Here is a 16,521-nt window from a genome sequence, read left to right as displayed (position 1 = left end):
ATTTTTTATCCGTCCAATGTTGAAACGAAATAATTTTATTCATAGTTAATGCTAGATTGTATTTATTTTCACTACCAATAAGATGTAAAAAATACAGTTTCCAACAAATGGTTTTTGAGCGTTGGTGTTCGGGGAAGATATTTTTGTCTCTGCCTTCATAAAATCGAGATTGTTGATTATACTTTAAAAATCAATTTGCAGTCCTTTGAATCGAATGCAGTCTTTTTCTGCTTATGGGCAGAAAAATAAGTTATATTCAACAGGTAATCACGCTTTACCCATTTTTCTTAAAAATGCAATAGTTGGTGAAAAATATGGTTATTGATTCATACTTGTTTTCAGATGTTTTTGACACTATTTGAATGATTGATTTTAATATTTATGTGCCAAAACTTTTGTGCATTCTACCAAATATACAAAGATTTTATGGTCTGTCGAGACATCTTTCTGTTTAAGAAAATGACTTTATTTATTACTAGTGGTACCCGCACGGCATTGCCCGTAGTAGAAAATTAAAAGGTCTTTTGGTTCGCTTGTATATTTACAAATAGTGGATGATGCATTTCTCTCCAATTAGCTCTGTTAATTTGCTCGCCCATGTTATGGTAGTTTTCTTATCCACGTTATAATAATTTGCTCGGTAAAATGTTCTTAAAATTTGAATAGAAAAAGAACAAAATCGAATTTTCGAAAATCGCTTTGAGGTGTACACAAACACATGCTACACCATGCTACAAACTAATGTTGTGACAAATTTCACTAAAAATCGGCTGAACGATCTAGGCGCCATGCACGTCACAGAGATCCAGACAGAGAGACTTTCAGCTTTATTATTAGTAAAGATTAGCTTAACCACAAGTTACGTCATGTTTTGAAAGGCGCTTATCTTTACAATAATTTGTTTGAAAAATTAAGACTATTACGTCTTTTAAGCGAAAAAAATGTTTAAGAAAGAAATATTTATTTTTTACTAGGGCTCGACCGATGGGATTTTTTGGCCGATGGGCCGATGCCGATTGTTGGCCGATTGTTCAAAGATGGCCGATGGCCGATGGCCGATTGTTTTCCTCCAAATGGCCGATTGCCGATGGCCGATGGCCGATGATGTTGGCCGATGGCAAAAAAAAGTAAAAAAAATGAATTTGAATTCTGATATTTTAAATTCAAACCATGTTTTTCGCAAACACAAGTTGCGACAGTACCCTACTCATTGGAGTTATTGTTTCTAGAAACTGCTCCTGTCCCCACAAACCTGCCCCTTTTCTCGGGCGGTTACGTGTGGATAGTTGTGTGTGACTGTGTAAGCTTGTGTGTGCATAGACCTGTGCATACACGTAGGCGTGTGTGTCTCTCTCTGTGTGTAGGCGCTTGTGCATGTGTAGTCTTGTGTGTGCATACACTTGTGTATGAACATAGGCTTGTGTGTGTGTGTGTATGAGCGTGTGTAGGACATGGACGCCACTGACCAGGAGAAGCGGATTTCGGGAGACATTGCTCAGGAGCGGAAGAGCCGCGCGCGCCTGCAGAGGACAGTGGGCGGGAGTGCTGCAAAGGGAGGTGAGGGGGGGGGGATAAAATCAGCGTAACGTCAAGGACAGTCAAATGAAATCAATGAGCAATCGTGATTGCTCAAATAATCTAACAAATAACTTGATAAGATTGTCAGGGATTTAAAGGATCATTGATTCAATTCACTTTACTTTCTTTCTACGAATAAAGAATTGTAATCACAAAAAAAGAAAAATCGGATTTCGACCTAAATTTCCTTTTTACGATCACCCAATTTAAACTTCACAAGTTTTCTCGGCACATCTGTACATGCATATATACCTAAGAACATATAGATGACCGAAATATCCATTTTGAACTCCTTCTTAGTTAATTATCGCAAATTCTCTTGTGATGTCTTCATGCGCGTAAACTTGCGTCACTCAAAAAAGTTATGAAATAGTAAGTTGAAAACTCATACGTACGTAGTATGATCTAAAAGTTCGATGACAAGTTGTATAAAACTTTACCGTGAATAGTTCACATTACCGAAGTACATCTATCTACAAAATAGTCATTTTGAACGACTATGCACTTCTGCCAACGTTCGTATAGCTTTTAGAAGGACTCCTGGAAGACATTTATCGCAACCTCCTGTAAGGCCTCTTGCGCTGCGCTTTAACTTCATCGTGGGAAAGAAGGCGAATTTCATGTTGAGGATGCACGGTTCGATTGGTCAATACTCTTATATGACAAACAAATAACGTAACGTTTCGTCGGACTTAGCTCCGTGTGACTTTTACCTGTTCCCAGCAAAAAAAAAAACATTTGCATGGACGCCGCTTTCTACTGTCAGGAGAAAATAAAGCTGCATCACAGAAGGTAGCGAAAAATGGCTTCCAGAAGTGTTTCCAAAAGTTATATGAACACTGGCAGAAGTACATAGTCCCTCAAAGTGACCTTTTGAAGGTGGATGTGCTTCGGTAATGTGAGCTATTCTGGGTAAGGTTTTATACAACTTGTCCCCTGAACTTTTGGATCGTAGGGGAAGCTGCTGTACCCACGGATGGTTGTACCTACGGACGTTGGTCGGGAAATTCCGGGTATTGTCGAGAGAGATCCTAATTGACGTGTGTGTCACAGCCCTCTCCAGTACCCCAGGAAGTTTCAACGCCATCAAACGAGCATTTAAGATTTTATCACAATTTTTTTCGGTTTTAGTAGGACCTAAGTAAAAAAAAAACATGAGAAATTTTTTTTTTCGTCCGTCGTGAATTGTATTATTCATTTTTGTTGTAGGTATCATGATTCCCTACATTTTGAACGTTTTGTTTCTGATATTTAATATTGTAAAACTGTGGTCCTGTCGATGTTAAGTAACCTCTACCTATTGTAGGATCTACAGACCGTCAATTCCACCTGTTTTCATTTGAAGTCGACTTTTCTAGATTTTGTTGGTTTAATCTAAACTGAGGTTTTTTTTTTTTTGTAATGGGTTAATTTTGGTTAAAGGTTTAAATTTGCAGGTTAAAGTTTAGAGAGCCATACTGTCATAAATCTAGTTATTTTTTGTTTACACAGATATTAATTATTCATAACATCAGTAACTCTCTTAAGACTAATATTTTTTTAAAGAGTTCACTAATGTTAAAGATTAAGGAAAATTAAAAAAATTGGAAAATCCTTCTATTAATTTTCAAAGTTTAATTTCTGTTGGATATTTTATTTACTGTTATTTTAAATGGATGTTTGAAGTATTTCAATATAAAATGGCTTTTGAAAATGTATTGAGTACAATTGAGTTCCTCAGACCTTTTTATATATTATTTTTTATATGTCCATGGGTACAAAGGCACCTGTCCGCGGGGTGAACGGGGTGTTGTACCCACGGACAAAAAAAGATGGTTTTTAAGAAATCTTTCTTGAAGTTGAAAGCTTTGAGATTTTCACTTGACAAAAATTGCCAAATTAGATGATAAGTTATAGATTCTGCCAAAAAAAAAAAAAAAAACCTGATTGATTATCCGTTCCTAGAGACCAACAAAAATTGAAAAGTAAATTTTGTCCGTGGGTACAGCAGCTTCCCCTACTACGTACAATCTGTATAGAATGTAGTTATGCTTCGCCTTTTTTGACTGCTGTTTGATGGAAGACAAAGAACAAGAGCCAAAAAAGAAAAAAAAAAAGAACAAAAACAAAGAGACTGTTTAGTAACCAATTAATTTGTTTTTTTTTTTTTTTTTAATTGAACATATAACTAGGATTCCAGTAATATTGAAATAACGTATGGATTTAGGAACGCTAAACATAGTTAAAAAACATTAAATTATGTTGTTAAATCATTCAAAAAAAAATTAAGAATAAAACTATGAAAACGTCAACAAATTACGCAATTAAAGTGGAAAGATTGCATGTAGACATTTTTCAGCCATCAAATTAAACAAAAAAGGTAACAGATAAATTACAATATTTAATCATAATAGGAATAGTTTTATACTTATTTACAATTTATGAATAGAAAAGTTTTCATTTTTCATAAAAGCTGTAACATATATATAAAAGCTATATTCTACTTGATTTGATGTTTGCACACGTAATATTGAACAATTTGATTGTTTAATCTTTTTTTGAAGCACTACAAACAAGTTTAAATTACATTTTTCAATTTAACAATAATTTTCTGAAATTAAAAAAAAAGCATAATAGAAAATCCTTATAACTTTTCTATAACATATTATTAAAAATATGATGAAAACGAAAATAACTTATTCATTGATTTTATATAAATACATAAAAATAGTTACTTACAACAGAAAAATATCGATCGCTATTAATGATGCAAAAAAGATGGCGCATTACGAAATATAGGTGAAACAAGTATAAGAAATACGCAAAATGACATTTCTTGACCAAAATAAATAATCGCTAAATATTTAAGAAATGCTTGAAACGACGAGGGTGGGTTAGGGGGGGGGGGTCACCCTCTGATTTTGGAGCAACTCACAACATTAAACTTTGGCCCCAACTTCGGCCTCATTTTTTTTAGTACAGAACCGCTACCACCAACGCCTCGGAAGAGTTTCTGAATCTACTTCAGCACTTCCGAAGAAAAAATTCAAAAGTCCCTTTGATTTCCGAATTATGTCACCATTCAAAACGTCTTTAAAATTAGTTTCTTACATTAATGCTCTAAATTCTTCCTAAACAAAAGATAAAGTTTGAAAAAAAATCTCTAATTTTATGAATGATGTTAGTTTTAAACAACTAAGAAGTACAACTAGAGTTTAATTTCAGAAATTGAGGGAGTGGGAGGAGAGGCACGCAAGTGTTCTAGGAAATACAAAAAATAGTCGTAAAAAATAGAGTTCAAAATAATCATAAACATTGAGCAGTAAAACGCTTTTAAGAATTGCACCCGAGTTTGTTTTGACGTGTAGTGGCGGATTTAAAATATAAGTAATGTTGCAATTAGCGAAAGGCCATTACTCTGATTCATATTACAAATATCGAAAAATTAAACTACCGTTGGTTCAACCGAAATGTAACAAAATGACACAAAAACCGGGTTCGCTATCTCATATTTGTTTCCATGGTCTCCAATTCGGGTATATATCAACAAATGATCGTCAGTCTGAGACGCTATATTAGTTTTGCATTGAAATAAGTAATTAATAGCCACCAAAAAATGAGTAAACTGGCTTGGCTTTTCAGAACACGCACACCCCACATGCGAAAATCTAGCCTTCTACAGCTTACCATTTTTGAGTTATGACTTATGAGAGATACATACGTACATCCAGCCGCAAGAAACAACGCAATAATTAACTTGTTTGGTACCTGAATGCAGTAAAAAACTCTTTCAGGGGTGACTAAAATAGAAATTCATACTGAAATTTAAGTTAACAATTTTATATGTAAACAACTAACTCCCTTTACTTTGTATTAAAAAGTAAAACAACAAAAGTCCTTTTTTTTTTTTTTTTTCAAAAACATCGGCCAATTCCATCGGCTTTTCGATGTTTTTTAAGGCCGATGGGCCGATGTTTCCGGCAAGTTAACATCGGCCGCCGATGCCGATGGCTAAATTGTTGAACCATCGGCGCCGATGCATCGGCCAGGCCGATGCATCGGTCGAGTCCTATTTTTTACTACCTTAATTTTTCTTTATTGTTTCCCCGATCAAGAAAGAAAGAGTGAATTTAATTTGTACGCAGCTCTAAAAACAGCTGCACATTTTACACAGACTTACAATTACCGTATGTTCTATTACGAGGTTCAATAGCGCGAGATTCTTTATAAGCATTTTTGCGCTAATTACCGCATGATTACAAAAAAAAAAAAAAACCTAATAGGTCATTAGACATTTCTTTTTCCGAAATATAAAATGAAGCTTTGATTTTAGAGTTTTTATAAATATATTTACGTACTTCCCCGCATCTGCCGGCATGTTGCTAAATTCAGGGGTTTATAATGTTTTCAATAACCCATGTTTTTTTTTTTTTTTTTTTTTTTTCCAGCATGCCGGAGGAAGTGAGATTGAGAAAATATTTTAAATTTAGTATAATAAATTTATGTTTAACTTTTTAAATTGTGTGCATTCTATAAATATAATTTATTAATATTGATAAACGATATAAGTTTGTTAAAATATTATAAAGATTTATAAGTTTACTACGAAAAAAATCTTAAACAAATTTTTCAGTCTTTAAAAAAAATCTTTAAAAATTAATCCCCTGATTCACTTTCTATATCTTCAGTTGAAATACGTATCACAACACCATAATCAGCAACGATAATGTTATTTACCGCAATTCCCTTTAATCGACTACATAAACTTTCGCCATTTCCTTCAGTTTAGAGATCACACTTTACAAAATATTCCACAGCTAGTTCATTCGTAACTTTTTGCGAGGCAGGTTTTACCTGTTGTGTGATTGCAGAATACGATGCAGATCAACGAACCCCGGATTTGGCAAACTATCTTTCTCCGTTTACTAAACACAATCGGTTTCTCTTATCTATTTTCTCCCTGTCGAGATTTGCTTTGCAACTGTCGAGGAAATTTTTCACTTTCATTCTTCTGCCCGAAAATACGGGGCTTTCTGCATTCTGATAATTCGTTTACCTCACTTTTTACCGGCATGCCGGCTGATGCTGGGTTATACGATAAGAAACAAGTGGAAGTGATTTTCAAAACATTTATTTTAAGAATCCTCATAGTAGCCAAAATCACTGATCGATTAAAACTCTGGCGTCACCAACAATGAAACTCGCGACAAAATAAACGTACTTATGTTCGTCAATCCATTACCTTAATACGACACCATATTTATCGTTATTAATAATAAAGCTGAAAGTCTCTCTGTCCGGATCTCTCTCTGTCTGTCAGTATCTCTGTGACGCGCATAGCGCCTAGACCGTTCGACCGATTTTCATTAAATTTGGCACAGAATTAGTTTGTAGCATGGAAGTGCGCCCCTCGAAGCGTTTTTTCGAAAATTCGATATGGTTGTTTTTCTATTCCAATTTTCAGAACACAATTTGCATAAGATGGGCGAGTAAATTACGAAATTATCATAACGTGGAACCGTAACATGGGCACAAGCCAATTGGCGAGAAAATTCACCATACATTATTTGTAAATATACAGGCGAACCAAAAGACCTTATAATTTTCTATTATGGGCAAAGTCATGCGGGTACCACTAGTAAGTTATAAATGAGAATCGCAGGGGCATTATTTCATAAATAGAGTTTGGAAATTTCCTTTTAAAAAAGTAGTATCCCTGATAACGATTAGATGCGTCCATTTTGCCTCTAAACTGAATATTTGCCTTGCCATCCCATCAGTGGTCAGATTGCATAAATAGATTCCTATTCTGCACTATGCCATAGCAACGTAATGTTGTTTAATTTTTTTTTAAAATCTTTACATTTGTTGACCAATTGTATAAGAGCGAGAGTCCCAACCTACATATGCAGTAAACAAACACTTTTACGCTTTCCTGAAAAGCAGTGAAAATGAAACTTACGTTAGTCTGGCTTTGAAGTCTAGCAAGGTTTATTAGAACACGTAAAATTTGAAGGGTAATCACTCTGATAAAAAGGCAATTCGCCCCCGATCAAACCATGACAGATTATCATCTAGTTGATAATATAATAACTTATGTTTCCCAATTAAAGAAATTAAAATAAGTATTTTTAACAAATATTTGTTTCCAGTTTTGCATCTAAAAGCCAAATAAATAAATAAGATAGTTTTTATATTCTATAAAATAATTCTAGATCGCTTATTTTGATAGAATATTGCGCCAAAAAAGAATTAAATTCAATTCTAATTATTGAATTTGATTTAAATTGTTACCTAGATGAAGCTTATAATGATGAACATGATTTTTTTTTTAAACGTAAAAGTAAAAAGGAGAAATTTTCAATACAGTTCTTCGACTTTTTTGAAGAAATACTTCGTCTCTTCTGGCATGTTTTATAACGGAACACAAAATAGTTATTGTACATATCATAATTGAAGCAATAATAAGGTAGCAATATTAGAATCAAGATGGCTATGCAACACTGATGAACAAAATTATAAACTCATTATTTGGTCAAAATTATGAATAATGATTTTTTAATGCTTCATAAAGCGCATTAATGGGGAGCAAACGGGAGATTTAAGAGTTTTACACGTGAAACGTTTTATTTTTACTACATATTTCACATTTGTCAATAATATTGGTAAAACAATCAACTAAAAGTCACTTTGTTGACATTAATTCCAGTTTTGGTTTTAAAAGATTTTATTCAAACAAACTTTATATTTTGGCCTAGGTTGTATATAGTGATAAAATAAATAAGTTCGAAAGTTTAACTACTTTACTTGTTTTATTTTATTCATTAGTTATATTGAATTTGAGACTGCTTTCTCAATTGTTTATCGTCATTTAAAAAATGAAAAATAAATGGAGTTAGGCTATGAGAGAATGAAACAAAATCTAAAAAATTTAAATTAATATCTTTGTCTAGCACTGCATTATGTATCTTAACTAAAATTGAGTTGTTTTTTATTTATTTTTTTATTTTTCATTTTGCTTCTTCTTGAATTTTTTTACGTAGCAACAATTGTTTCAAACTCACGTTTAAGGAAAATCTATCACATTTCTTTCTTCTATGCTTTTGTATAGTTGCGTTTGAACTTGAATTAGCTTCCAATAAAAATGTAAAATTTCAAAAAATGAAATATTTTTGTAATTTGGATTTCACATTGGAAAATAAAAACTAGACAGAATTTAAGTGCACGAAACCATTTGATCATTCCTATTTCATTCAAGTTTTACATTCCCATATTTAATTTAAAGCAACCTATGGAAGCTTAAAAAAAGGTTTCATAACCAACAACGGAACACAACTTCAAAACATGCAGTTTTATTGTAATGACTTCGAAGTATGTGCATTATAAAGCAAGTTTTTATATTTCACTGTTTTGTACCACACAAATTGATCAATAACATCGCAGTAAAAAATCCAGTTTCGACCAAAATAAGATTTTTAAACATTTCGTTTTGGAATACTTGTTATAGTTCAGGCTTAAACCATAAGAAATACCAATTGACCATTACTTTTGTTATAGAAGTCATATATATTTGGAATGAGACTATTCCATGTTTTATTAAAGATACATTAACACAAAAAATTGGAACAAGATACAAAAAAGCATAACTCAGTTACTGTACTTCTCAAAAAACTCCATAAATAGTTATGTACTCTAGCATTGAGGGAAGTTTTAAAAATCATATTAACATTGCAGCAAACCAAAAAGTTATTTAAAAAAATGATATTCGCAGTAAGAGAGGGCGGATACAGAAGTGCATTTGGGAGGGGGCATTTTGGAAAATATAAAGTTTTGGGTACGAAATTTTTTTGGAGCGGTTTGGGTGTTAATGGAAAGCTTAAAATCGGGGAGGAATAAAGCACTAAGTAGTCTAAAAGTTTTAGCAGTAAATTCCATCCTCTTTTACGCAATCAATTAAAATATGATCACATACAATGATCAAGAGTGGATAATATTGTCAACGGTTTAGATAGGGGAAGGGTCATTACCCCCATGACCCTACCCTGCATTGATTCGCAGTATCTATGCATGCGATCGGTACTACGTTACAACAAAGAAAAAATGCTTTAAAGTTAATAACAAATTTTGAACTTACGAATGCATCGAAGATCCAATCCATACCATTGCGTTGTACCGTTGAAAAATAAACATTTAGCTTTAGAATATCCGTGTGGATCGTACCCTTGATAGCAGTTGTAATGCACAACCTCATCAACGTCGAACTCTAAGGCAGTTTCGGAAGCATTATGACGAGCATGAGGAACTTGAGGTGGTATTCCACACATAGCTGGAAAATATGGGAGAGACACACCGTTGTAGTCGGTCACATAAAATATTCATGTAGAAGACGTTGTATGCTACGCAGAAGTAACCTATTTTCTGATTAAATTTTACCACTCTAAAGCTTGGGGAATAATAAAATGTAACGGTAAAGAGGTTATGCACTTAGTGAAAACAAATATGAGTAAGATACGTTGTTGTAGTCAATCACGTAAAATATTCATGTGAAAGAAAGTGTATGTTACACAGAAGTAACCTATTTTCTGAATTAATTTTATCACTTTAAAGTTTGGAGAATAATGTAATGTAACTGTAAAGAGGTTATGCACTTAGTGAAAACAAATATGAGTAAGATACGTTATTGTAGTCAATCACGTAAAATATTCATGTGAAAGAAAGTGTATGTTTCACAGAAGTAACCTATTTTCTGAATTAATTTTATCACTTTAAAGTTTGGAGAATAATGTAATGTAACTGTAAAGAGGTTATGCACTTAGTGAAAACAAATATGAGTAAGATACGTTATTGTAGTCAATCACGTAAAATATTCATGTGAAAGAAAGTGTATGTTACACAGAAGTAACCTATTTTCTGAATTAATTTTATCACTTTAAAGTTTGGAGAATAATGTAATGTAACTGTAAAGAGGTTATGCACTTAGTGAAAACAAATATGAGTAAGATACGTTATTGTAGTCAATCACGTAAAATATTCATGTGAAAGAAAGTGTATGTTACACAGAAGTAACCTATTTTCTGAATTAATTTTATCACTTTAAAGTTTGGAGAATAATGTAATGTAACTGTAAAGAGGTTATGCACTTAGTGAAAACAAATATGAGTAAGATACGTTATTGTAGTCAATCACGTAAAACATTCATGTGAAAGAAAATGTATATTTCACAGAAATAACCTATTTTCTGAATTAATTTTATCACTTTAAAGTTTGTGAATAATGTAATGTAACTGTAAAGAATGTATGCAATTCATGAATAATCAAATTTAAAGACTTTACATTATTGTAGCCAAAAATACAAAATATTCTTGCGAAGAACAAAATATGCTGAGCAGAAATGGACTTGTGCCTGCTAAAATTTTTATAACTTAAGTCAATACAAAAATATTTTTCCGAGCATTTTTGCAATAAAAATATGCTACTTATTTACCGTACTTACTTACCATCTATTTATCGCTTGTTTGAGTATTACAACCAAGACTCTGTTGTCCATTATTTTCGTTTTTGCTTAATATAAGAACTAACAAGACTTAAAATCCGCAAATTTGCCTATGATTTATTTTTGCAGTCAGTATCAGAACTATCAAGAGTTAAAATCTTTAAATGTATTTATGATTTTCGTAACCTGTCAGTGTAAAAGCTATAAAGACTTAAAATCTATAAATTTGTAAATTATTTCTACTTCCACGCAGCATAACAGCAGTTTAGACTTAAAAACCATAAAATTATCAATGAGTTTCTTTTTTTGTTAGTGTATGACGTACGTGAAGTTCTAAGGTCATAGTCTGATTTTCTTTTGTGGACTCGATGAAACAAAAAATATTCTAACTGAAAAAAAGGCTCTTTAAAACTTGTAGATGAAACACTAGAATTATATGTAATACAGAGGCATAATAAAACTCGAAAACAGAGGGATTAATTTTGGTGACAAAAGTAAAGCCATATTTTAGAAGAACATTGCAAAAAAGCCATTAAAGAATTTTGAACTATTACCAATTATTTCTAATCTTTATTTTTTACCTCAGAGTCAGAATTACTAAAGTCACATAATAACTACTTTGCACGAAAGAGGGAAAACGTGTGTCTTGCGCATGCAAAGGTTGGGACAAGCGCTCTTTTCTCACTGGTAAAAACTAAAATGGATAATTTTTTTCAGAATTACGTTCACATAGATCGAGAAAAGAAGTTTACATACAATGCACTAATAAACGAAAGATCGCAATTTTTGGACTAACGCCAGTCTGGCTCTGAGATACAAATAAATAATCCCCTCAAAGCAACAGTAGGATATCTTACTGTTATTACAGGGATTAGATGTCTTACGGTCTGGGGCGACGATATGTCCTTTTTGTTTTGTAAAAGCTTGGGATACAAGTTTTAAAGTATTTGAGCACGTAAGTAAGATTTTTTAGGTAATAACGTGGAAAACCTTTTTGTCGGCATTCTGGACTATGATCACTCCAAGTGCCATCTCCTTGACAAACTCGTTCCTTTGGACCAGACATCCAGTATGAATCCTCACAGAAATACATTACCCGAGCTCCAAAATGGTCTCCTTGAAGTTTATGGTGGCCATTCTCCATGGTTCCCAGCTCAGCGCAATGTAGATCTGAAACAAAATATTAATAAAAAATATACTCTAAGCTTCTTGCAATGATGAAGAATGGTATAATTTCAATTTGTTTCCGATAAATTAAAGTTCTACATAATATAAGCCAGGTGTTCCGCTATGTTTCTTAAATTTGTAGTTTAACACGAATTTCAGTTTACCATTTCAGATTTTTTTTTATTCGTTTGAAATATCATTAAATTTTAATTTTGAGCTATTCTGGTTTTGCCTAAGTTTGACAAGCAGGTAAGCAATTTGTTTTTACTAACTTGGAGGAAAATTTTGAAAAAGCGCAAAGTGTTTCACTTTGTGATAATTTAACGAAAAATTGCAATAAACTAACAAACATTTCACATATTATGTTAAAGTAGACAAAATTAAAATGTAAAACAAGGTAAATTAATGAATTTAATGTATCTATACATATAATAAAATAAGATGTTTGTGTGTGTGTGTGTGGCGCACATCCCGGGAAAACGGTAAGGCCTAGAAAGATGAAATTTGGTATACAGGTGTAGTTTTTGCTGAAGTTGTGCACCTCGGGCTTCGATTTTCGATATTTTAATTAGAAAAAAAGTTATTTAATCTTTTATGTGATTTTTAGCACTTTTTAGTACTTTTAACCTCACAGACCCCGAACCAATCTCGCCACACGAATATTTTTTGTACTATAGGGTCGGAAATTTAATTTTAAATATGATGAACAAAAAAATTTTAAAAATAGAGCAATTTTTGTATCTTTTATAAATTTTTGAAAAAACCTTTATTTTGCATTTTTTTCTGTGTTTTATATTTTTCTAATATCTTCCTGCGAGAAGTATCAAAGCCTCATTTCTAAAATTTAAGTTGGTAATAGTAAAAACATTTCGCCCTCTTCAGAAGAAAAAATTTCTTAAAAATACGCAATAGTTTTTTTTTACAATTTTTTTAATGCTGAACACATCATGCCTTTCCACGCATCAGTCGAAAAAAGCGTTCTTCAATCGTCTATGGCTCTGACGTCACTACTTGGATTTCGATTCGGTATTTACGACGGAATTTTAATCGCAAACAATGTTAATCTTTTTTTTTTTTTACTATATAGCTTACTTCTAATTTTATGACGTGATGACCACGTGTTTTTCCGGCAGCGCTTGCTTTTTTTCTTTCTTTCTTTTTTTTTTTTTTTTTTTGTTTTATTTAGGGATCGCATTTATTTCTTTTTTCATTCTCCCCCCCCCCCCCAAGCTGGACGTTTTGTTGTACCTATATTACGTTACATTTCATAGTTGTGCGCATTTAAGTCACTAAAAACAGCGATATTTTTTTTTTCTTTGTCACTTACTTTACCTTGTTACTTTTGGCACAGTACGGGGAATTTTGGAGATAACTTTTTTTGTGCTCTACTTAAAATAAAAAAGCGGTTTTTTGAGTGATCTTTTTTATTAGGAAAAGATGAGCTGGGAGGTTAAAATAAATAGAGATGGATAAGAAATATTAGAGATAGATGTAAAGGTAGATAGCCGCCGAAGGCGTCAATCTTGGCGTAAAAATGTGAATGGCACAAAAAAAGATAGAGATGGATTGATTAATACTGCTGCCATATTTATTTAAACAGCCGCCAAAGGCGGCAAACTTGCATTAAAATGGTAAATGACAAGTTAGCCAAACAGCCGCCGTAGGTGGCTGCTTGCATAGAAAGGTGAATGGCGTAATAGAAGGCGAACCAGCTGGTCGCCGCAGGCGGCTAGTTTTCTATAAAAATTTATTAATCTAAGATTAATAAGCCACCGACTTAGTTGCGCAACAAAAAAGGAGTGTTCAAATTCTTATGCTACGTAAGAAAGCTGACACAGCTGCAAATTTAAAAACACTAATAATATATACATACATAAAGTTTTAAAAAATAATTAAGTGAAACATATGTATTAGTTTTATCAGAGTTTCTTAAAAATAGCTATACTACTTATCATATATAGCTCTATTTGAATCGAATGTAGTAGAGATTGCCAATCCTCGCTACATTTAAATGATTGCTATTATCTTTTTTCATCAAACATTTGACACATTTACGTGGACATTAGTGGACTATAACCTGTTATTAAAAAGCAATATCGATTTTAAAAAAATGAAAAGTAAAAGAAAAGTAAATAGTAACACGAAAAGATATAGTTTATTCAATCATCGTATTTTTTGTTTCATCGTTTACTAACATTTAATCATATTTTATTTTGTGAACATGTTTTGGCAACATGTAGAGCTATTATTGTTTTTGAAAAATAAAAGAGCGAGAGAGTGTGTTATATAGAGTAAAGAAATTTACATAGAGAGGCCCCGTCTATGATAAAAAAGATGAAATTGAAGCCGGAATTATGGAATACTGCGGTGAAATTATGGGTGGGGTTATGATAACAACCAAATAAAGTAGCTGACGGATTGGTTTACATTATAATTCATGTAGTAATGCAATTTCAAAAACGTGCCTCATAAACTTGCAACATTATCTAAGTTTAAATTAACAACCAATTGAGACTCGGTAATGGAAAGTTTTGAATCAAAATGTATCTCAAGATATTTAGCAAGAAGCTAAGGATCTTGGGATACAGCGGTGCAGCTTCCGGCTTCATTTTCTTAGTATAGCGGGGCCTCTCTATGCATTTTCTTTCCTCTATGGTGTGTTATGAGTTTTTGTAGGTTTTCTTTTTTTTTTTAAGGTGACATAATGAATTATTATAGTGAGTTTTCCTAATGAGTATTGTTATAATGAAGTTATTAATTAATGTTTTTTTCATTGTGCGAATGTTATTGAGAGTTTCTCGTGAGCATTATAACAAGACTTTAAAGTTTTTGATCAATGTTGGAAGATAAGTACTAACACTGTAATGAGTGTTTAACTATATGCTATGTTAAATGTTTAATCATGTTTATATGTTCACCATCTCTATTTATTGAAATAGCAGAGCAATCACACCAAAAGAATTTCAGCCCGAATCCTAAATATATGAAACAAAAATTTTCATTTCAATAAAATTATTTTTCTTAACCTCAGTTTTAGAATACCTGTCTAATTTTAGGTAAATATTCTACACATAAGCTTTAAAAATAAGATGAATGCAAGAATTTTTTATACTTATGCTCATTATTCAAAGCAGAGAGTGAATATGAATTAGTTAGACCAAAGTTTTTATTTCGAAGTATTGTTCTAAGGAATTCACCAAGTGTAACCTACATCAACAAACTATTCATCTCAAAAATATACATTTTAAAACATGCTTTTACAACATATGATCATAAAAGCAACGACCTAGAATAAGTTAAGTAAATATAACTTTCCAACAAAAGTTAAACTTTAATCACTTGCACATTATTCATTTTTATAGAATTTCTCTTAAACCGCATAAAACTTTCATTTTAATATAAAGAGGTTTAGAGACCGAAAGCTTTGAAAATGTTTATACTGTGCTTCAGGACTTGTTTTTCAACGAATTTAGTCGTTGGAAACGGCATTTAATTGTGCCATAAAAGTAATTAAGAAGAGCTTAGAATGAACCTTACCAAGTTATAGAAAAGGAAACTGTTCTATGTTTCCTCCGAGAACAGTTTCATTGCATGTAAAAACTCATTAAATGCTCTTCTATTCTTAAGGAAATAACGTAAGCAAAGAGTTTTAATATTGTTACAATAAAACAGGAAACGCTAACGGATGAGTTGTAAAGTTTTGAAGAAAGTAGGGTCGTTAAGGTTCATTTTTGATTAAGCTCTAAAAATAGCAGTTCCTAAAAATAGCGAGTCTTAATGTTATTGCTAATGGGAAAGAAAAACACAAGGTCAAGAATGGTTTATTAATTACTTCATTAAATTACTCTTTATCTAAAATTAGTAACTATGACTCTGTTTCAAGTAAAGACTTTCAATATCAATAATTGAAAAAAGTTAAATTACATAACAACACTTACATCAAGGTCAGTATAATGTTCATTTCGAAATTGAGTTATGTATAATAAAAGCTGCCAATCTTCATTCAAAATGTTTTACTTATAAAGCTCTAGCAATTTTCTGCCGAAAACTAAATTCTAAACCTCAGTTTTTAATATAGTTATCGGGGGCTCCGCCTGTGCTCGCTTCGCTCGTCAAGCCCCAATCTTCCCCTATGGTGGCTCAATGCCGAAAGCAGTTGGTGACAATGGATGATTTTAATGATTTTTCCCTTGGATGTCTATACAATTTCTGGATAACATGTAGACTGTTTTTATTAATTTGTATCTCTGGCCATTTCAGGTTTAGGGGGGTTGAGGCAGGTCACAATGGTGTGTTCTGTATCT

General features: G+C 32.3%; 1 protein-coding gene across 1 annotated transcript in view; it reads right to left on the bottom strand.

The window, feature by feature from the left end:
• The window catches only part of LOC129224904 (sushi, von Willebrand factor type A, EGF and pentraxin domain-containing protein 1-like), a 149,274-nt gene that overhangs the window by 70,890 nt on the left and 61,863 nt on the right, over nucleotides 1-16,521 (bottom strand). Inside the window, exons 3-4 of the mRNA XM_054859450.1 lie at nucleotides 12,041-12,220; nucleotides 9,692-9,883 (exon numbers count right to left, since the gene is read on the bottom strand). Of these exons, the coding sequence (XP_054715425.1) occupies nucleotides 9,692-9,883; nucleotides 12,041-12,220 (372 nt within the window). The remainder of the gene's footprint in view (nucleotides 1-9,691; nucleotides 9,884-12,040; nucleotides 12,221-16,521) is intronic.

Source organism: Uloborus diversus, chromosome 6, assembly GCF_026930045.1.
Source record: "Uloborus diversus isolate 005 chromosome 6, Udiv.v.3.1, whole genome shotgun sequence".
In the NCBI taxonomy this organism is placed as follows: domain Eukaryota; kingdom Metazoa; phylum Arthropoda; class Arachnida; order Araneae; family Uloboridae; genus Uloborus; species Uloborus diversus.
The sequence above is the reverse complement of the archived record's forward strand: the minus strand, read 5'-3'. Positions and strand labels throughout refer to the sequence as shown.